Source organism: Protopterus annectens, chromosome 2.part0 (assembly GCF_019279795.1).
Source record: "Protopterus annectens isolate FY-2018-M chromosome 2.part0, PAN1.0, whole genome shotgun sequence".
Taxonomy (NCBI): domain Eukaryota; kingdom Metazoa; phylum Chordata; order Ceratodontiformes; family Protopteridae; genus Protopterus; species Protopterus annectens.
The window spans coordinates 1,826,854,288-1,826,877,482 of record NC_056728.1 but is presented as its reverse complement, the minus strand read 5'-3'; the positions used below and the strand labels follow the sequence as shown (position 1 = coordinate 1,826,877,482).

The 23,195-nt window shown below is 37.5% G+C and overlaps 1 protein-coding gene across 3 annotated transcripts in view; it reads right to left on the bottom strand.

Annotated features, from left to right (window-relative positions):
- LOC122793646 overlaps window positions 1-23,195 on the bottom strand; it is a 1,742,332-nt gene that overhangs the window by 1,027,911 nt on the left and 691,226 nt on the right. The window contains exon 1 of one of the 3 annotated variants that reach the window (XM_044061858.1): window positions 21,051-21,328. The exons of the other annotated variants lie outside the window; for them this stretch is intronic. Within the exon in view, the coding sequence (XP_043917793.1) occupies window positions 21,051-21,068 (18 nt within the window). The 5' untranslated portion in view covers window positions 21,069-21,328. Of the gene's footprint in view, window positions 1-21,050; window positions 21,329-23,195 lie in introns of those variants that run through there. 3 annotated transcript variants of the gene reach the window in all.

The window sequence follows — 23,195 nt, the reverse complement described above, 5'->3', positions numbered from 1 at the left end:
TGCGGTTTTCTTTTCTTTTATTCTGTTTCAAACATCAAAAGCAGATGTTAAGATGGCAGACTAACAATTTAAATAAATCATGTCAAATAACTGAATTAGTTAGTGCAATTCCTCAGTGCTTCTAAACAAGCCATGTTTAATATATTTATCAGAAAACAGAGAAGGCATTAACTGGAAGCTTAGAATGTCTTCAGACTACACAAAAGTGAGCAATTTAATGGACTGCATAGAGACAGTCTTGGAGGCAGAAAGTTCTGTACATGAACAATTAATTATACTTAATGATCAAAAGTGCAAATTAAAACATGTTTAAATCACAAAACTGGCAACCTGTCCAAATTAAGTCTTGCTTGGCCTATCTTGCTTGGCCTATCAAAAGAAAAGAAAAAAAGGTAATTAATCATAACAAATAGCACCATAAAGTAGTTAAGTTGATGAAGAAAGTTAGTACTTTCCCACCCAAAGGGGAAAAACATTAAGCAAAATACTGTGAAGAGCACAAAGGAAAAAATCATAGAGACATCTCAGGGCATTCAGTGAGACTCGTACGATGCAGTATATCCAATTTTGCAGATATCAATCATAAAGAATACGGGTCTATACATTGTAAATAGATTCTGTCAACCAGGATGCAGTATCACTTGCTTAAAGCAAGTTAGAGGATGTTAGACAACAATAAAGGAAAATTTAGAAAGACTAAAAGCATGGGTTAGCCTGCTGACATAAGGACAAGGTACCCTAATATAGATGACTCAGATTTAACTTGTAGGCCCATTGTCACACGGTCTTCCACAAAGGTGAGATAAAAGGGCTGATGACCAGCTGGCTTATCCTGGTAGAAGGAGAGAGTGGTTTCAGCTGCTGCAGTGGTGAACATCAGTGAAGTCCAGGGTACAGCAACTTGCAGAGGTTATTAGACTATGAATGCTTTGGCTACCTTGATAGCACATGTGCCTGCCGAAGCATTTATACATATCTATGGACCCTGCTCCGTCCACCTGACCAAGAAACTGAGAAGTACCAGCAAACCCACCAGCTCTACTAGCTACTACTAGCCTCTGTACCCTAGAAAGCCAGTTGGTATCAAGTCACAAACTTAGTGTGCATTATCATAGCATAAGTTGAAATACATGAGTAAAAGGCAAAAGAGTAAATGACTGGCAATGTAATAAACACTTGAAAAAATATAACAATAATGTACGTATCCCTTGAGGAATGAAAAAGAACATTAACTGTTGCCCATTCTCCACTGCTGTCCAACTCTTTGCTTGGTTTATATAAGTTGGGAGGTATATGGGGTCTTCCCCAATGAGATTTGCATGGCTGTTTGGCCCATGCAAAAAAAAAAAAAAAAAAAAAACATTCCTATGTTGTTTGCCTAAAGCAGCTTTCAGTAACTATTTTTGTGTATTTGTCCATTAAAGAAATACTGTTCGACAAATAACCATGCTTCCCTGTAATTACAAGCAAGAAAAAAAATAATTTTGTTCTACTTAGAATGAACATTGTAAAACGGATGAAATGTCAACAGCTTTAAAACTCTGGATCTTAGTTCATTAACTTGAAATGAATGCAAGTGTGTTAATAAATGCAAATGAAAATGAAAAGCATTCAGGAATTTCAGGAATTTAGGAATTACGCTATGGTCTCTAATCTGTTCTACTACCAATGCCCAAATCAAGCTATACTGATTTACTTTAAAGTTTGTTAATTTAAGCTCGTAGGAAATGCTGGATGGTTGTCCCACCCCCAGGTATCACTGGGGATACTGCCTTCTAGCTCTGGATGCCAGATCTCAAACACTAGTGGTCACCTAAGTGACCAAATACTATGCTGGCTACTGGTACTTCTACAAAATGACACTAGCCTAGATACTGCCTCAAGCTAGACCAAATACCTAAGTAGATTCTAGACCTAATCGATAAACCCTCAGTAGACAGCCCTATGATTCTGGATGCTTTTAACAGTTATCCACATGTGCAAAGTGATTTAGATATCTTTTTAGTATGTGTTTTCAATGTGAAGAAAACCAGACCGGAAGGCAGGAAATATGAATACTCCAGTGGTGTACAAAAAATGTAAAATCCAATGTTCCAAGTCCATTTATCAGTGGAAAACACACTTTATTTAATCAAAATACATATAAAATTAGCGCTTTCTTTTCTACCATAAGAAACTTCTGCAGAAAGTTAAGACAGTTTAAAAGAAATCAGTCCATGTTTAAATACCTTCAATTAGTGATAACTTCATACAAAAAGCACACCTGTCATGATTTCAGCCAATAAGAACACCTCTGCATGCACATTTATGAATATTTATAAATATTAATAAATAACCATGAATATTTATAAAACCTTTAAAAACTATAAAATTAACATTCCAGCACATCTCAAAAATTGAATATATAGCATATATGTTAAACATAAATATAAAAACAAGTGTTTATTCTAAAACCTTATTCAAAACAACTCAATTTACGTTTCCATAAATATTAAAATAAATCAGCTCATCTTTCCAGTGCCTTCAACCTAAGAATACTGTTGATAGAAATAGATTCATTGAGACCTGGCCAAATGTTATCACTTAAACTTAGTTGCCAGGTCAGTTCTTTCCTCTCTAGATGTAATGACCATGCCCCACCCCTTTCACCAACCTTCACTGAGTCCAGCACAAAGAACTTAAAAGAAAGTCCATGAAAATCCCTACAATGCTTGGCGAGGGCATTGATTACATCATTTATTCTAATTGCTCTAAGATGTTTATAAATGCGTTTTTTTAATTTCCTCTCCTTTTTACCTATATAAAAACCTGCACATAAAACACAAGGGGACAATATACCACCCTCTCTGAATGACAATAAAACTTTTTCACAGGTTTAAATTTAAAACCATTAATCACTGTCTCAACAACCTCTGCAACATAGGGGCAATATGGGCAGCACCCACATTTCTTCATAAACCCTTCCCCCTTAGCCACTGTTTCAAACAAGTCCTTCAAATTTCTAATCCCTGCAATACACAGTTACAGGTCCAGCACCTATTAGATTCATCATTTCTTTTTCATACTGTACAATTTTCCAATTTTTCTGTATAATATGCCTATTATATTTGCTGTTAGTCCCAAATATGGTGATGAAGGAGCATGAATTGTTGTTCTGATTTACAGATTTCACACTTAGAGGCTCAGTACCAGCTTCAATACTTAGATCACTTGTTTCATTAATATCAACTTCCACTGCCAACCTAACACCCTTCCGTCCTTTAAAGATGGGTTCAAAATGACCACTTTCTCTTTTATTAATAACTTCCAACATAATCTCATATACAAATGAGTATGGATAACCTTGCTTTAAAAACATATATTTCAATGTCTCACATTCTTCTAAAAATAACTCGAATTTTGACACCATTCTTTCCGTCCTCACAAACTCTCCTCTAATGACTGCTCACTTCTGCTTGAATGGGTGGGTGCTTGAAAAGTGTAAAAAAACATTTGAGTATGTCTCTTATCAAAAAATTCTAGTGACAAATATATTTGTCACTCCAAGTTTATATCTAAAAAGAGATTTCTTGATCATCCACACAGTGGGAACATTTCAAAATTTGCATGGTACTGTTCAAGTAAACCAAAAACTCCTTAATCAATAATTTGGGACCCTTCCGTAAAATAAACAACCCATCCAAAAACCATGTATACAGTTGGCAGTATTGGTAAAAGGCAGTATTAAACAAAAACAAATGCTCCCATTGCAGCATAGCAATGTTGGCATAAACTCCATCACATGCTCCACCCCATAGCAACTCCTTCTCTCTGCAAAAAATATTCCTTCTCAAAAACAATAAAGTTATTTCTTAAAACCATTTCCAAAAGGTGTTCCAACAAATTCATTTCCATTTACAGCACCCCCTTCTCAGCTAGATACTCACAAAACCATTCCAAACCAACATTATGTGGAATGACTGAGTGCAGGTCCCTTACATCAACTGTGATAAACACATACTCTTCTTTAAACTCAATGTCATTCAACTTATTCAAAAAATTCCAAGAGTCCCTACAAATACAGGGCTCCTCTGAGATCAATTTCTTATGTTTTATGTCAATAAACTTAGCTTAGAGGTGAGTGATAGAGCCTCTTGCATCAACTATGGGGTGCATCGGGGGTTGCCCTGCATTCTTGTGCAATTTGGGTTGCTCAAAAATCGTGTGGGTAATAGGGTAGGGTATAGACAAATAATTATACTCAGAGATTAAGAAGCAAACAAGTCACAAGCAATATTGTCTAAACATAAAAATGAATAAATACTTTAAAATCACCCTCAGAGTTGCATATAATTTCCACAGATGGAAGGCTCAAAACAACATTCTGTGAAAATCTGTTCCTCACTTAAAAGCTGTTCTGGAATCCTTGTCTCGAGTTCCCTCATCTTCAATTGCATCCTCCCCTCTTGTGGGGTCATCCTGCTGTGCATCACCTACATTAGAGAATAATTTTTTAGAGGAAGAAAATTTCCCCCCACTCACATGTAAGGAGCATTTGAGGAACATACAGCAGGGCCAGAACTTGTCTTTGGGCTGACACAGTATGCACAGGAAGAGGACTCCACAAGAGGGGAGGATTCAATTGAAGATGAGAGTACTCGAGACACGGTTCCAGAACAGCTTTTAAGTGAGGAACAGTTTTCACAGAATAGATGTTTTCAGCCTTCTACCTGTGGAAATTGTATGCAACTCTGAGGGCGATTTTAAAGTATTTAATTATTCATTTTTATGTTTAGACAATATTGCTTGTGACTTGTTTGCTAAGGGTTTGACCTTTGTCCCATCTACACCAGTAGATATGGTCAGTCTGTTGACTGATCTAAGACTTTTTGTTAGGAAGTTGAATTTTAAAATGCTGTTTTACAATCTTGTTTTGGAAGATGTGCGAAACTGATTTCCGTAATATGAATCTGAGCATGAAACACTCTGTAGATAATTTAAATCAGGAAGAACGAAGGCAGATGAAGAATCTGAGCAGTAACTCTACTGTTAGGTTTATGAAACCTGACAAAGGTGGTGGGCTGGTAGTTATGAATCGGTCAGACTACATATGTAAAATAAAAGAAATATTATCTAGAAATTCATATGAATCTAGCTCCCTGAACCAACTAAATGGAGCCTACAAGGCTGTGAAGGCAGCCTTGGAATATCTTTTTATTGAGGGCAGCATCTCAATCTCTGAGTATAATTATTTGTCTGTACCCTATCCTATTACTCGCACAATTGTTCATCCTAAGTAGAACAATAGTATTTTTTTCTTGCTTGTAATTACAGGGATGCATGGTTATTTGTTGAACAGTATTTCTTTGATGGACAAACACAAGCAAATGTTTTAGAGTAAACACTTGTTTTTGTATTTATATTTAACATATATGCTATATATTAAATTTTTGAGATGTGCTGGGATGTTCATTTTATAGTTTTTAAAGGCTTTATAAATATTCATGATTATTTAGTTGTTGTTGTTGTGTCTTTCAGCTTTTCCCAGTTAGGGGTCACCACAGCGGAACTCCGGTCCGCTAATGACTGGCAGTAGATTGTTACATGCCGAGTTGCCAGCTCTGACGCAGTAAGGCGGCATCCACATTGGGAAGGATAACAAATACACACACAGTAAAGTACAATTTCCCTTAAGAGCACACATAGATCAAAGACAGTCTGGGGCTGGTTTCTCCCTTTCTCTCCAGATTACCCATAAGACTCCCCACTAGCACAGATATAAGGTTCAGATCTCAGCCTAGTGGCCAAGCTAAAACCTCCAGCAGCCTCTCTGTCCAACCAGTGCTTCATGTCCCTGCCCAAGTAGTTGACACACAAACACTTTGAGATAAGAGTTATATACAACCACACAGACACTCCTGGGGAAGGCTAGCACAGGTTCTCCAGCTATGTCCCTTCCTGCCTGTCTATAAGGTAGTACCAGCTGCCACCAACCACTAATATCAGCTACTAAAAAGGCCCTTACCAAAGGGTGTCCAATTATTACTGTGCAATATTATTATCCAAATAGTAAGTGTGACCCTGGGCTAAAGCTATTGGAGTGGCTTGGCCCGTATCATTCACGATATACATGCAATGTACTGTAGAGCTTAAATTATCTCTACACAAAACAGCCACAGTTGAAAGGTTTAAAATTATTTAATAATAAATAATAAAAAACACAAGACAATACTTCTTACTACACAGTGCTAGTCAAGAGTTCAGAGATCACAGGAAATGCTTAAAATAATACAGCAGAATAGTTCTGACCTCAATACAGAAAAACAGCTACACTAAACTTGCTATTTTCTATCTATGTCTAAGAGTAATCACAGTTCTAAATAAACTTACATATAGAGCAAAGCAGAGTACTGTGAGTTGTTGTCAGCTTTAGACAAAATCCAAAATGCTCTCTCTCTGTCTCTAAGAAAGTCCTTTAAATTGATAATACATCCTGCTGACTGATTTTAGATTACATCATTCTTAACAATTCTCTAGTTAACCAGGCTAACAGAAATTCTACCTTTACATTTCTTAGTAGGCTTGCACCCGGTCAGGAAACTACAGTAATTAAAGACATCATTTATGTAAAATCTAGCAATTAACTCTGGTCTCAAAACAATAGAAAGAATCTGCTGGTTCAGACACCACGGCTCCGAGTTTGAGATCAGTCATACAAGGCTTGACTTATCAGCTTTCTTCCAGGAGACTGCACTGTTGTTACATTTTTAACATTCAACATTTAACAAAATTTTCTTCCATTTAAGAGAACAAGCCTGTGGCTTATATTAATATTTACAAATTCTATCTAGCTAGGCTGGCAGCCTTCACATATCTTCACAGTAGAAATGAAAGTGCTAATTTTATATATGTTTTGATTAAATAAAGTGTGTCTTCCATGGCTAAACAGACTTAGAACATTGGATTTTACACTTTTTGTATACCACTGGAGTATTCACATTTCCTGCCTTCCAGTCTGGTTTTCTTCAGTTTGTGGTTTTCGGGCTTACTGGTGGTTTGTTGTTTATGTGTTTTCAATGTCTCCAAATGGTTGCATGCTGTGTCCCCTGTATTTCCTTATAGTGTGGGATAATTTTATTCAGTGATTACAAAATTATGAGCTTCATTTTACCAATAATTCTCAAAATTAAATTAACTGTATTTATTCACATAAAGTAAACCCCAGTAAGCTGATATCATAGTCGTGATGGACAGACTACAGGCATATTTGTATATTGCTTTATTTTGTAGTCTTATTTCACATACATAAGAAACCAGACTATCAGTGTATTGGTTTTAACTTTCAATGATGGATTATGTTGTAGTTTCAGATGAAACAGTTGCAGTCATTTTAACTACTGACAGACGTCAATGGTAATTTAATATATCAAACTGGTGACCTGTTTAAGTAAGGACCACATTTGTATTAAAAGCATATACAAGAATCTACTGCATTTTACAGAAGATTTTAAATAAAACCACCTAAGGAACACTGACAGTACACCATTAATAATACACTTGTTTTATGTTGGCTGCGAACAAAAGATTATTGCTAAGTTAATCCCACCAAACAGGGCAAATGATTCCTCAAGAATCTAGAAATTGTACTGTCTTACAGATGTTTCATATATCTTTGAAGAAACATTTTAAACAAACATTTCAAAGCCACAGTTTTGATATACCGGGTTAAGTCACACAACTGACCCCTTACTGGTGAATGCTTTGTGCCTCATGACCTGCTTATCTCTACTGCCATTTCCAGGGGTCTCTACCACCATTTGCAGGGATCATTGCAGCTCATTTCCTAGCTGCCTTCTCTTCATTGCCGTCTCCTTTAATACTTCTCTTACTAAACATTTACTACGGCCTCACTGTTGTCTTCCTTTTTTTCTCCTCTTATGAATCTCACTTTATAACACTGACATCAACTGGGAATCTGTGCATGTTGTTTGTACATTTTAAATATCATGAATGCTGTGATGGTATAACTTTTGACTGTATGTTTCAATTGAATATGAATGTCTAATAGCATTGTAGACAGTTCATATTAGCATTCAAGCCGAGGTGATAAGTGAAAAGGGTCCACAGACCAGAGTGCTCACCAGTAAACGCAAAATAAAAGTTGTTTACATTGGTACTCTTACATGTGTGCATTTGTAAATATGACATTTGAAAAGGTACCTTTCAAGTGACACCCCTACGATTGTTGCAGTACAGAAACAAAGGTAATCCAACACTGTTTAAAGAAACATTACCTTCTCAATGCTGTTTTTCTTTAATTGAATTCAGCATCATAAAATGCAGCTGTAAAATCTGACTAGATACTTCCTGTCTGGGACAGAATGTCCTTTTAACAGGAAGGATGCAGCTAAATTGAACTAATCTGTGACTATATCCATTAATGCTCTGCAAAACTGTACTTCATTATCACGGTGAATGTGACATGCAAGTCATTAATTAGTAAGGTAGGCCAAAGATTTACTACGGTGCAATATGAACGTACAATATGAGCAAACTTTCAGCAAGAGTTACTTGCAAAAACATTGCAAGTTTTGTTTTATTATGCATTACTTTACAGCAGAAGTAATATTTAGTAGCACTAGAGGCATTTAAATATCAAAACTTCTGTACAGCTTTGATCAGAAATTCTGACACTATCAACAAGAGGTACTGTCAAGGACATAAAAATACTATAAGATTTACTTATTTATTACATTTGTTTACCGGGAAAATCCAATAAGGTATGTGTCCATTTTCAGTGGAGGCCCAGGGAGAAAAGCTCCATAGTATTACAAAAACATTTTAAGAAGAAGAATTTTACAGTCTTCAAAAAATAATGCAAAGACAGGCTTTGGTAGTCACAGGGCCGGGCTTCTTGTGACATCATGAAAACTGCAGACCCTTAAAAATCAGACTACATGAAGTTTACAGTACATAAGTATCACTGCAAAACACATTTGGAACAGGTAGGAGAATGTTGTGTTGACTACTAATACAGGATATATATTTGAAAGCCAGTGTTTTTGAAAAATTGCAAGTGTGATCATTTATTTTTTAACACAGAAGCTTGTAATTGTGTAACATATTTGTAATGTGCAAGAAAAGTGATGACAATAAAAGCAAATCATCATCATCATCATCAACTGCCTTTTTCGATTTTCTACATGGAGTTGGGGTGTTGTGTCACTTGTCACCATCTGTCCCTATTCAGTGCCACTCTCCTACCTTCTTCGACAGTCATGCGTGACTGTCACAGGTCTTCTCTCACGCAATCCATTTGCCTATTTGCTGCACAACACCCTTGTATCCTATTGCCTTCTTACTGTCTGACCCAAATCTTTTTTACAAGGTTGTCTTCCGCTTTCCTGCACATACCTGAACCACTGTCATCTGTTCTCTTTGATCTTCTCTGCAATTGGAGCTACTTTGGCTATTGCTGTTATGTCCTCATTCCTACAACTGTCCCACAGTGTGCATCCTACCACTAGTCTCAGACACTTCATCTCCATCACCTCTAGCTTCCTCAACAGCTCTGCCTTTACTGCCCAGGTTTCTGTACCATACAGTAGTACTGGTCACGTCAATGGTTCGTATGCCTTACTTTTAAGTTTCTTTGGCATTCTTCTATCATATACTACACCTGACACTCTGTGCCAGTTGGCTGCAGGCCCTCTGATTCTAGCTTTGACCTCCTCATTCACACTTCCGTTCTCCTCAGCCACCTCTGATACTTGAAGCTATTAATCTATTCCATTATTTTCCCTTCTGTCTCAATACTCAGTTTCTTCTCATTTCCCTCATTTGCTGCCAATACAACTGTCTTATCTGTATTCAGTTTCATCCCATATGCCTTCAGTTTTGCAATCCATTCCCCTACCCTTTGCTGATGTTCTTGCTCAGCGTCTGCCTCTAATACCACATCATCTGCACAGAGTAACTTTATTGATCTGTCCACTCCAACCTGTTTGCTAATGTAGTCCATCACTAATATGAACAGCAGTGGGCTTAGAGCTGAACCCTGATGCACACCCATTCCCACTGTGAACCTCTCTGTAAGATCAAACATTGTTCATACTTGAGTCATTGGTTCCTTGTGCATAGCTTACATTGGTCTTATCACTGTTTCTGGGAATTCAAACCACCACACGACTGCCCAAATCAGCTTTTTTGGGACCTTACCATATTTCTTCTTCAAGTCTAGGAATGCCTAGTTGGACTCTCCTCATTTCTAGTTTCTTGTCAAGTATCCACCTCATTGCAAACATGGGGTCATTTGTGCTGCATCCCAATCTGAAACTGAACTGCTCATGTCCCATTTAATTCTCTAGTACTCTGAGTATTCGTTTATCAGTCACCCTCTCGAGAACTTTCATGCAGTGTGATACTGTCTGATACCGCTATACTGCCCACAGTTGTGAATGTCACCTTTCTTCTTGCACACTGGCACTAGTGCTTATTCTCCAGTCAGCTGAGATACGCCTTTCTCTCCACACTGCTATGGGTACCCTCTGGACCCATTTCTCCCCATCTCACCCAACATCTTGATCATATCTGATGTGACCTCATCTGAGCCTGCTGCTTTCCTTGACTTAATTTTCCTTAGTGCTGTTCTTACTTCTTCTAAGGTGGGCTCCTCCTCTTCTCTCACTGTAGGCTGTATCTGGGGTATGTAGCATTTGCCTTTTTTTGCATATGTGCATTTGTAAGAAATGACAGTTGTGTTCTGTTTTGCTGTATTTAAGAAAACACTGGCTACAATTATAGTTAGCAATGAGGACCTATTAATCAATTACACAGTATTAAGCACATCTGGGCATATTTAGAATCAAGCCATCTCAGAACAGTGTTCATTGACCGTGTATAATCAATGATTTTTCTCCATGTGTTGGTAAGACAGTCATGGGATTCAAACTGTCAACCTTTTCAGTACACTGAGAATTTAAGATTCTTTGGTGAGCAGTGATGTAGGCTAGAATTGTGGTTGACTTAGGATCTTTTGCATCACAGGTGGGAAGTCATTGGGTTAAAGTTGCTCTCCAGCCACTGGTCCTTGACAGTCACAGATGCCTATTTTGGAAATATTTTCAAAAGCATAATCTGTTCTGCAGTAACAGTTCACTGCATTATATAGTTAGCAGTAGTTAACTGGCTTATAATGTAACACATCAGTACATAATATAAAGTACTATTATTTCCAAAATTATAAGATAAAATGTTCATATTTTCAAAGTCCATTGGAACACTTTGAAAACTTTCTGTCAAAGGCATTTTTATGTTACATTATTCTACTGGCTACTTTTTATGCCACAGTAGGGTCAGCATTTTAGGTCCTTCTTTGCATATAGAAAGATTTAGAACCATATCTAGCTATCCTATGCTATTCTGTGCTACTATCCAGTCTGACACCCCCATCAAATTTAAGTTGAGGAGCAAAAATAAACTGTAGCACTTTTTTACACCTGTCACCATACACACAAAGCTCTGAAGTGTTTCAGACCTGACTGCAAATGCAGTATTGGCATTCATTTCTGAATGTTGGTACTGCCCTACTATCAATCAACATCTATCACTCCCCCTAACGTCTTGTGCCTGGGGCAGCTGATGCTTTCACCCCACCCTAGGTACTCCTCTGGAAAGGCCGATCATTTTTAACCTGTACTTTGCTATAACATTCAATACAGAGCTTGTTAGTCTCATAAAGTATGCATCATGGTTTCTTGTAAATACTTAATGTACCTCAGCTCAGCAGTGAGGCCACCTTTCCACATTCAAATGACAATGGGACACACACACAGCTTTTCTTATCTGGTTGTCACCCATCAAAAAGGGAGGAGGAGTTTCATGTTTAATACTATATTTTTGTGTCCAGTCAGCTTTGGAAATAAGGTTGTTGATGCAGTATTCTTAACTCAGTACTGGCTGACTTTTTCAGTAAAAAAAAAAAAAACTGACTGATGCCACCTTCAGTGCTATAAGTAAGGAATATACTTTTCCATGAGGGGTGACTGCAATGGTAAAATGTCTTTTTCCTGTAAGATACAGCAATCTAAAAAGTAAATATAGTAATTAGGAGGATGTGGAGGTGCATCCTCTGTGTGTGAGTATTGAGAGGCTCTGCCCTGCCCCCCAGATAACTACCTTTTTCAGTCTGGTCTACAGACTTGAGTAGAAGTACACTCTAACTAAACATTTTTTTTTGTTTTAATTTTTAAATAAACAAGCATGCACGCTTGCACAAACACACCCTTGCACACACACACATGTATGCACTCATACACACACATGCACACTCTAAATGCACACACACATGCAAACACATACATGCACGCACACGTGCGTGTGCACACACACACACACACACACACACACACACACACTCACACACACACACACACACACACACACACACACACACACGTTCGTGAGCTAAACTCACTTATAGACATGCACACACATTTGATTCAGTAACAGTGTGTCTTCAATGCAAGTTTCTTCAAGTATGCAACAAATGGTTCTTTATCATTAGTATTACAGTATTTACTGCAATTTTTAAACAAGGATAAGCATAAACAAGCCGATCTCTGCTTGACTTACAAAGCCATGTCTGACTCAGCTCTGTTAGAAATGCTACATCTAAAGAAATCCCAATCCCTCTGCACCACACGGTCCACAGACCTCATCCTCATTACCACAATTAACAGAACATGCTGGAGGGACAGGTTCATAACCCAGAGACTGCCCATGCTATGGAACAGACTTTCCATAAATGTCAAGTAGAGCACCTCACTGACCCTCTTCAACAGAAATCTTGGTAAGTGGATGGGAAACAGAAATTCACCCTGGGAATAACACCAGTGGCTCTACTCGACAGAGGCACTGGGAACTATGGTTGGGTGGCACTATACCAGTGTAATCCTATGGTGAGGCTTGTAAAGGCCCCAGGGCTATTAGCCTAGTACACACCTATGAACCTATGAACAAAGAAAGCTATATGCCCTTTGCATCAACCAATGAAAGTGTATTATTATTACTTAGAGGTACTAGACTAAGAGATCTAGCATGTCGGTTGGAAGTCATTCTTCATTCTTCAGCATTTGCTGCCCTCTAATACAAATAAGATGAGGCTTGGTGTGCTGAGGTTTGACAATTCTTGGGATGTGAATTGTTTAAAAGAGCCTTCAGCTCAGCTGCAGTTCATAAGTGTTCTCAGTGCTGTACCATGTTGACTGATTTCAACAAGCCATGTTCAAGGTCCTCCATGCATTAGTAAATGCTGGTGACACTGTAGTAGGCCAAGACCTATTAGTCCTTACTGTGCACATGTGAACATGTGAAATCATTTTAATATGTGGAAGAGGGGAAGAAAGGGGTCAAAACATTTGTCCACAGCTACCATATGAACTTCCAGGTATGTATGGCAACAGCATTCCAATATAATCAAAAACCCTAGAGATGAAGGCTGAACCTGGAAGCACAGATATGAAGTAACTACTCACACCACATGAACCAGAGAGAAAAACAGAAGAGAAAACTGCAAATATGAATGTAGGACATTTTTGCTAATGGGAATAATAAATAACTGATATATAACCACGCTTCTCCTCATGCATTCTGTGTCTCATTTTAGTACATCAACACTGACTTTCCTGATGCTCCTTTCATTTCACTGTATTTTTGTAACCCAGTTAAGCCTATTGGATATAAATGCCTCATTTCAAGGGTATCAGTTACTGTGACTTGATCAATGTGACAGTGTAAGGACAGACTGACATAAATCAAGCTTCAAATTATTAACATTAACAGCTTACAGTCTATCTCTCTGGGCAGCACAACCAGGGAAGCAGCCAAGATTGTTGAATTGTATGCTATCATGTACCTCTTAAACATTAAGCATCTTCTCTCCGAGATCTGTTCTCGCATGTCTCATTCTGCAGTCAAGAGACAGCAGCCCATTCTTCACAAAGTGTGTCTTGTGAATGACATTCATTTTTGCTATGTGCATCATTTGAAGGGGTAGGCTCTTTTTTGTCTCTGAGTTATTTTTAATTGATTGTATTCTGCTTCTTTCTGTAATATTTTGTAATACTAGTATTGTATCAAGTGCACCTATATGACACAGATTTCTTCAGTACCTACTACTCAAGACTGGTGAAGCACAAAACGGCAGCTATCAGTACTGTAGCCCATTAATACCGATGACTAGTGTTGTTGCTTCATGCTTACTGGTACATGAAGTTCCTACACCTTCTCTCAAGAGCTAGAACTACTTCTGTGCTATGTCTAAAGATTTAAATGCTTTCAGAAAACACTTGCGAATGATAGATTGCATGACTAGGTTATGAAGTGCTATTCTGATAATAAATAGGTGCTCAGTTCACCTGAGCAGCACCAGAATGTATGGGTGCTCAATTCACCAGGACAGTGCCAGAATGCACACATGCTCCCAGAATGCAAGTTTGAAGTAAAGAAATTAATAAAACATCTGTATCTTTTCATAGGTTCATAGGTAGGTACTAGGCTATCAGCCCTGGGGCCTATACAAGCCCAGCCAAAAAGGTACCCTGGCTTTTGCCACCCAAGAAAATTATTTTACTGTGCCACTGTCAAATAGAGCCACAGAGGTGATCCCCGGGGTGAATTTCCTATTTCCCACCCAATCATCAAGATTTTTCTTGAACAGTGCTAATGAGGAGCTTTGTTTGATATAGATAGGTAGTTTATTCCAGAGTATGGGAAGTCTCTGGGACAGGAATTTAATGAATTTCTGAATTAGGAAGATCTTACTCCCCATACAAAAATACACAAAATCAGCAGACAGGTAGTTAATATAGTGCAGTTGATGACCCTTAGTTCCTACTGCCCATTACGGCCATTCATTAAGTCACTCTGCTCTCACTCTGTACTAAAACTGATCCAAGGGCTTTAAGCCCACACTACACTAAGTGGCTTTAATAATATAAGAATTCCGTAATAGCCAAAAATATTGCTACTGGTACTCACCAGATAGCACTCCTCATACTGCTTGCAGGTATCAGAGTCCATAGGTATCTGAACATTTCACAAAAGCATTCAGTTTGTATTTCTTTAAGAAAGTGGTCTACATAATATGCACATCTTTAGGAAAGCTGCTCGACAATGGTTGGGAATTCTGGATAAGTGCTATGACAGACTCTATATGCACACACCCTGATTCAGCATATGTCCTGATCCAAACAAGATAATCAAACATTAAAACATCCTAAAGGCAGACTTTATCAACATTATGGATATAATCCTATACTTGTTCTGCCTGGGTTTATCTGCTCATTTACATTTTGCAATATTTGGTTGGCAGTCCTCTCAGTGTGGGATGACTTGTATGCTTGCTGCCTGTTCTTTATGCCTAATTCTGTTCGGCATGGATGAATGTGTGTGTTTCTTTAACAAATTTACTTCTGCCTGTGATTCAGATTTAGTATAATACTGTTATAAACCAAAACATACATTTGCCCTAGACCAAATACTTCTTTTTTTGCAAATGTTAAATGCTTTCATTCCACTGAAACTTCATCAAAACTGAAAAAAACTGCATTTGCTATTTCTTAGTTAATGAAACAAGCAAGGCACAGCAGCAATAACAAATTATTCAGTTAGCATTCAATATAGTATCTATTGCTTAGAAATATATCACTGTAATATTAAAAATAAAATGACTGCAACCATTAAAAATACATGAACACATTTAAATAAATGCCAGTTATTAAAATCAGTTCATTCCAAAAAAAACAAATGCCAATATATCCTATAAAAACAGCACTACTAATAGATAATTTTTCATTTATACATTGGAATTGGGTACCATTCAGTAAGAGCTACCAGTGCAACTCCTTGACTCCAAATAAGCTCCCCAACTCCCACCCCTATTATTTCTGGATAGATTTTCCAAAATATAAAATATAAACTTAAATGCCACACAATGTTTGGCTTACCAAGGATGCTGTCAGCATCCTGTCTTCTAATCGCATAAATATGCTAATATATGCTTGTTTGGAGATCAAGCTCAGTTTTTTTGAACAACGTCCACATTAATTCATCTTTCTTCCCCCCACTGTATGATAGTTGACTCTATCTTTACTATTTTCAAAGCGTGATTTAACATTTTTACCATTAACAGAAGGTTGTCACTCAACTTAGGAATTAAATTAAAAGTGTCCAAACCAAAGAGTAAAAAGGACATGCTGACAAACCATTAAATAAAAACTGCAAGGAAAACCCAGACAAGCTAGAGTTTCACAGTGAGATACCTTAAGCCTCCTGTGTTGGAGTTCCATGGGATACATGCAAATGAACCCTACAGGACATCAAGTATTTCGGCTATATGTCTTCTGAATGTCCACAAATTTATTTAAGTCTTTAAGGTTACATTCAGGCCAATAAAGACAAACTCCTCTAGCCATCAACATGCATGTTTCAGCCTTTTTATTAGTCTCATCAGTACAGCATAAGTGGGTAGTTTGGCTATACTTCAGAAACCCATGGTCTTTAAACCCAGCTCATGCTCATAAGGATTATGAAGTCTACAAAATATCCCAACTAATATCCAAACCAAAGAGTAAAAGAGAGACACAGACAAACCATTCAGTAAAAACTGCAAGGAAAATCCAGACAAGCTAGAGTTTTCACTGTGTGATACCATAAAACTCCTGTAGTGGAGGCCCCTATGATATATGTAAATAGCCACTTTAGGACATCAAGTATTTCAGCACATGGCCTCTGAATGTCCATGACTTTTTTAAGTATTTATGTTTGTATTCAGGCCAATAATCAAAAGTGATAGATGAGAAAAAATACAAACAAAAGAGAGCTACTTGATATAGCTGCAGCTATCAAGTGGCTCTGTTTTGTTTGTGTTTTTTCTCAATAATCAAAAGTGTCAAATACTCCCTTCCAGTTCTTGCTCAAAATATGGTGATGTTGTAGAGTACTGGCTCATCAGATGCGCAGTAGCAAACGCCACCCAAACCCTGCCCAAGCCAGTTGATGTGGTCCTCACCTGCATGAATATTCATTCTTCATCCATCATCATGCATACGGAATTGGGTACACCACATTTCTAAAAACAGTGAAAAAGAAACTGAATGTATGGGCCACATGCTGTAAAAATTTTACTTAATTTTGAATGCATTTTAAGATCAGAACTAGATCAGAATTTGTTAGTTTTTAAATCAGTAAAGTTTAAACAAAGCTGGATAGATTGAAGCATTTTTTTCTTTATTTATGGTACTGTATTCCTCCAAGAAAGATCTTTTCCTTTCTTGATGCCAGTTGTGACCCTCGTGACAGCTTCATAACACACAACTGCTTTTCCGAACTAAATTACTAAAGAAAAGTCTTATGAAAAGGAAAGATACTGGAACAGTAGAGAAAGATATATATGTTAGCTGATGTTACTTATAAATGTTTAAATATGTAAACTGAGAGAATAGTTAAATAAACAAGGTAATATAGTGTATAATAACACTGTTGCAAAGATCCCATGAGAGAATATATTGGTAGGTATACGTTTTTGTTGAATGTTTTGCAGAATTGAGAACTAATATATAGTATTAGTTATTGATATAGGAAAATGTATATAATGAAGACAGTGAAATTCTTTATTTAAAATGGAGTCTGCAGCATTTCACTGAAACAAGCTTTGTTTCTTCTGCTGCCATAACATTCTTTGTTAACAATGTATTTAGCTATGCAAAGTTGTAGCTTACTGTTTAGAAAGTCCAAGGACTTGATAACAAGTACATTTAGTATAAATTGTAAAATGTTATATTTTCTGCACTGGCATTGATAAGTCAGCCATAGTCTGATGGTAACAATTCTGCTCACAGAGTGTATTTTTCATTACAGGTGTAGAGGTTTTGTTCTTGTGTGAGGAGATTCAGGTTAGTTTGCTTGGTATCCCATGATTTACTGTATATTAAGAGCATTCAGCTTTGCTGAATTATTTGTCCTTTCTCTTCATAATATTGCCAGGTAGACAGAAACAAAAAGGGGAAAAACAAGGTGCTTATGTACCTACATTTCAAAGAGATGCAAACTAGCGTTGGAATTGTGATATGCTAAATGACAGGTTACCCTGAAACAGACAGGGGAAAAGCAAAGTGCTTATGCAACACAACGTCAAAAGCATCCTTATTTTAGATAGATTCATATGCCCTCATATTCTCATGTTCATATGCATGCATTTTACCGATGTCTTTTTAAAGAGTTTTATTAAAACAACTGTTGTCACAGTATAGTACTCAGAGCTGCTCATCTACATTCATTATATGCATGATGTCACAGGCTAATATGTGGCATGCCAATCATGCCTCATTTCCATTCCACTTCACAGACATTAGGCTTGTCAATCACCCTTGGCCATGCCCACTCCTGCACGAAACTGCCGGTGAGCCAGTACACTGCAACATCACCCAAAATATTCCCAACTTCCTAGGAATAATGACCAAAGGACAAAACCATAACCCTGTATATTCCTCCCTGCTTTTATGCAATATGGGAAACTATCAGGAAATTCTAATATTGGTTTGAAACCTGAAACCCTCTTTCTAGTTATTTCTTCACAAAGGTAATCCAACATGGTCTTAGGATACTCTCATTCAAGAAACATCTCATTTAAAAGCCCAAGCTCCTAGTTAAAGACTGTATCATCAATTTGTCCTTTCACTAAATTACTTTTTTGCCACTTACAGAGGTTGCTTTTATAATCCAAAAAACTGTTGGAACAAAATGGTTTCTTTTTAATGGTAGATTCATATTTCCCTTCCAACCTATCCTTACTAATAGTCATGTCCAAATCGTGAATTGTACTCTATATTAATTTCAAAACTGAAGTGTAAAAAAGAAGTGGATTCATTAATATAATTAGAAAAACTCATAAAGGACTTCACTGTCACATCTCTGAAAAATATATACATATCATCCTAATAACGTTAATAGCTGACAATAAACTTTTGATAAAAATGTGATGTAAACACTACATTGGCGTGCACTGGTCTCCCACCAACAAAACACTATGTTGGCAAAAACAGGAGCAATTGCCATACTCATAGCTGCATCATTAATCCATTTATAATGTTCACCCTTGAACTAGACATAATTATTCCACAGAATAATTTCCATACATACACAAGATATAAATATCATCTTGTGTGAAGGCCATATTAGTAATCAGAGCTGTTATTTTACTGTTCACATTTCTAAGGAATGTGGTTATTTGCTATCCACAACTTTGGTCAAACTGTGCTGTCACTTTACTCTAACTACTACACCTATGACCCCACAGATCTGTACTTTGCTTGAATTTGGATTTCTGTCCTCATATGCAGTGCTTGTAAGTCCCAAATGTAATCAGAAAGTGCCAAATAAAAAAACAGACTAGGGACCCTCATTATAGCTTATACAAAATGGTGGTAAACGTGTTGAAATCTCAATGGCCATTATTGAAGTGAAAACAAAACACATCTAAACTCAAAAATCATTTTTTTCTAGCTTTTCACTGTTTGTAGTGGGCTAGTCCAGTTCTTTCTAGTCCTAGCAGTATCCTGCCCAGTGTGGTCTGTTTGTAACAGTGAAACCAGATATAGATCAATGTGTGTATGTACCTTTAAGAAGCTATCCAAGGGCTTGCACAAGTGTATAAATACTGAGCATGTGTGAGCCTGACTGCCGTTTTGTAGTAAGCTGTTGAGATGTAAGCATGTATGTATGTAAGGTACGTCTGTTAATCAGTTTGTTTATATTTTGTAAAGCTGCTATCTATCCTGATGTGCTTCTATGTATTAAAGCATCTAAACAAACTACCCCGCCTGCTTGTCATCTATGTTAGAAAGGGATGAGCAACACCAGATATAGTAGAAGTGACAGTGCATCCAGAAGGTTTCATGAACCATACACCGAAGAAGGTCACTGGGACCACCTCTACTCAGATCACAGACCCTCACTAAAAAATAGTGCAACTCGTTGGTATAAGACATCTTCTGGTCAACATCTGACTTCACTTATTAATAGCTTTAAAATATCCCATGATCACCAGAAACATCTGTACTCTATGGAGTCACAGGACACTGCATCAACATCTGTAATCCATTCCACATAAAACAGTACATACAATCCTGTGTACCATTAGCCTACCTTCTCACATACCAGACATACATCGTGAATCTCAGTGTTGACTTAAAAACACAACAGCCACTATCCTACCCTGAATTGTATTGCTTTGTATGTCCAGTATGTATAGTTATACTCCAGGTCAGGCAAACAGAATGAGCATGTACAAGGCCAATGAAATGTAGTGTCACACAATGCCATCTCTCCTTCTTGTAACCCTTTTTATAATAGCTGATTTTAAATGTTGCATTGATTGCAACTGATAAACATACAATACTGGATTCTATTATCTACAAAGTAGAACACTACACTATCAATCTTCCAGATATCAAGTGGGATGCCTCATTAATTACTCTAAAACAGAATGCTATAAATAATTGAACTAGTGCAAGTATATCATTAAAATATTAAGCATTGATATTAAATAAAATGCACACACACACACACACACACACACACACACACACACACACACACACACACACACACACACACACACGTGTGTGGGTGCATGTGTATGTGTGCATAGGTATGTGTGAACACATTTAAAACTTTGTCCTTTATATTTTGTTCTCCTCTTCATGTGCATCTCCTACTGTCTAAAGATATATACAAAACTCCATTCCCTTGAAGAAATGTTTCAACTGCTATTATTACTGATCATAATTAAGACAACTGAATACATGCCAAAGACCTTAAAATTGCTCATATCAGTAAAACTCATCTCATTCATGTCTGATTTTAGGGCTGCAGTACAATATTCCAACTGTATCTAAGATAGGGCTAAAATAAAGTGACAAATGATAAAGATAGAACTTCGCCCGAGTACAGAATTACCACAACCGACAGAAACAGAATAATCATTCATCTAAAAGTAAACAAATGCTTACTATTGCCTGTATGTACATTATAGCAGGCGCTGCTTTAAAGCTGTTGCTGGTTTGCTCTGGCTCTCAACATGCTTTGTCTCTGACTTTACCGTAATTGGTGACTTTCAACTTCAGATGGCAGGATATCTGGCTCTGACAAATGGAGGATTCTACACTGGATTCTTATTTTGTCAAACAAAACTGCAGTTCTGTCAGTAGTTATGACCAGTATTATAACTGATAATGTATGAATTTTCCATCGATGGAATTATACCGAAATTCACAAAATTCACAGCTGCTGCCACTCTGTTGTCTTTTGAGGCAACTATTTTGATCCTGGCTTTTTATTTCTGCAGACTGACTGTCTTACAGCAGTCCTCCACTGTGTGATGCAGTATCCCATTTCAACTCTCTTTTTCTCACTGTCCTAAATAAAGTGGTCCATAAAAGGTGCTTTGGAGCTGCTACAACCTCTGCTGTAGAATGCTACAAATATACAGCTTATGAATCCACAGAATGTATACTTTAAAATAACAGAATGTACTCTAAGTCCACCAATCTATGTTTCACACACACACACACACACACACACACACACACACACACACACACACACACACACACACACACACACACAAAAAAAACTGCTTTTGCAAGTGTGCAAAGCATAAAAGTGGTCCATAAAAGGTGCTTTGGAGCTGCTACAACCTCTGCTGTAGACTGCTACAAATATACAGCTTATGAACCCACAGAATGTATACTTTAAAAAAATAACAGAATGCACTCTATGAAGTCCACCAATCTATGTTTCACACACGCACACACACACACACACACACACACACACACACACACACACACACACACACACACACAAAAGAAACTGCTTTTGCAAGTGTGCAAAGCATAAATTGCTGAAGTTCATATAATAAATATTGCAGTTTTGACTTATGCTTCTGTAGGTTCCCCAATGAAACCTGAAGTTACAATACACCAAGGAGTCAAAATGACAAACACTAATGCCCAAAATACTAAAAGGCTGAAATTGTCAACTATAAACATTTTTTTTTTTGCAGGAAGCAAGCTCCCCCTGCATCCCCACACCCATCTCAGCTTATAAATAAGCATCAACTTGATAGTTGCATAAACACAAGGAAGGGAAAATCTCCCAAAACAAAGATCACTGCCAGCCCACAGTTAGACATTACACCAGCAGTTCATAGGTAGGTACTGCTTACCCTTTGTTAAAAACTTTTAGCATATCGCCTACTTCGAGGTTCTCTGCTTAACATATAAAGCTATGTCAAACCTAGAGCTGTTGGACATGCTACACCTAAAGAAATCCCAATCCCTCCGAGCTACATGCGCTAGGGACCTAAACCTTGTCACCACAATAACCAGAACATGCCAGAGTGATAGATTCCTGTCCCAGAGACTTCCCATACTCTGGAATAAACTACCTATCTACATCAAACAAAGCTCCTCATTAGTACTCTTCAACAAAAATCTTGATGATTGGATGGGAAATAGGAAATTCACCCCAGGGATCACTTCTGTGGCTCTGCTCGACAGTGGCACAGGAAAATAATTTTCTTGGGTGGCAAAAGCCAGGGTACCTTTTTGGCTGGGCTTGCATAGGCCCTATGGACGATAGCCTAGTACCTACCTATGAACCTATGAACCTATGAACAAGTACTACTCAGCTTTCACACAGGGCCAAGTCCCAAAAGCACTGTCAAAGGCCAGGAATACTGCATCAATGGGTCCTGACAACATCCCAGGATGCATCTTTAATAATAATAACACTTGATCTATGCTCCTAGCAATGCTTTTCATTCTTGACCTCCACACAGGCATTGTACCAAACAAATGGAAGACAGCAAGGATAATATCCTGCATAAGGAAGGGCCATCCACAAACCTAAGTAATAACCAGCCCATAGGTCAGGCTAGCCTCATTTGTAAGGCCATGGAAAGACGAATCATGGAATTAATCTGTAAAGATACAGGCAACTTCCAAACACTGGACCCATCCCAATCTGGGTTTGTCAGAATCAGGTCTTGCTTACTCAACCCAGTATATTTCTTTCTAAAGGTCACCAAAGCATTGGATGAAGGTAAAACAGTGCATGCAATCTACCTAGACCTGGCCAAAACTTTTGACACA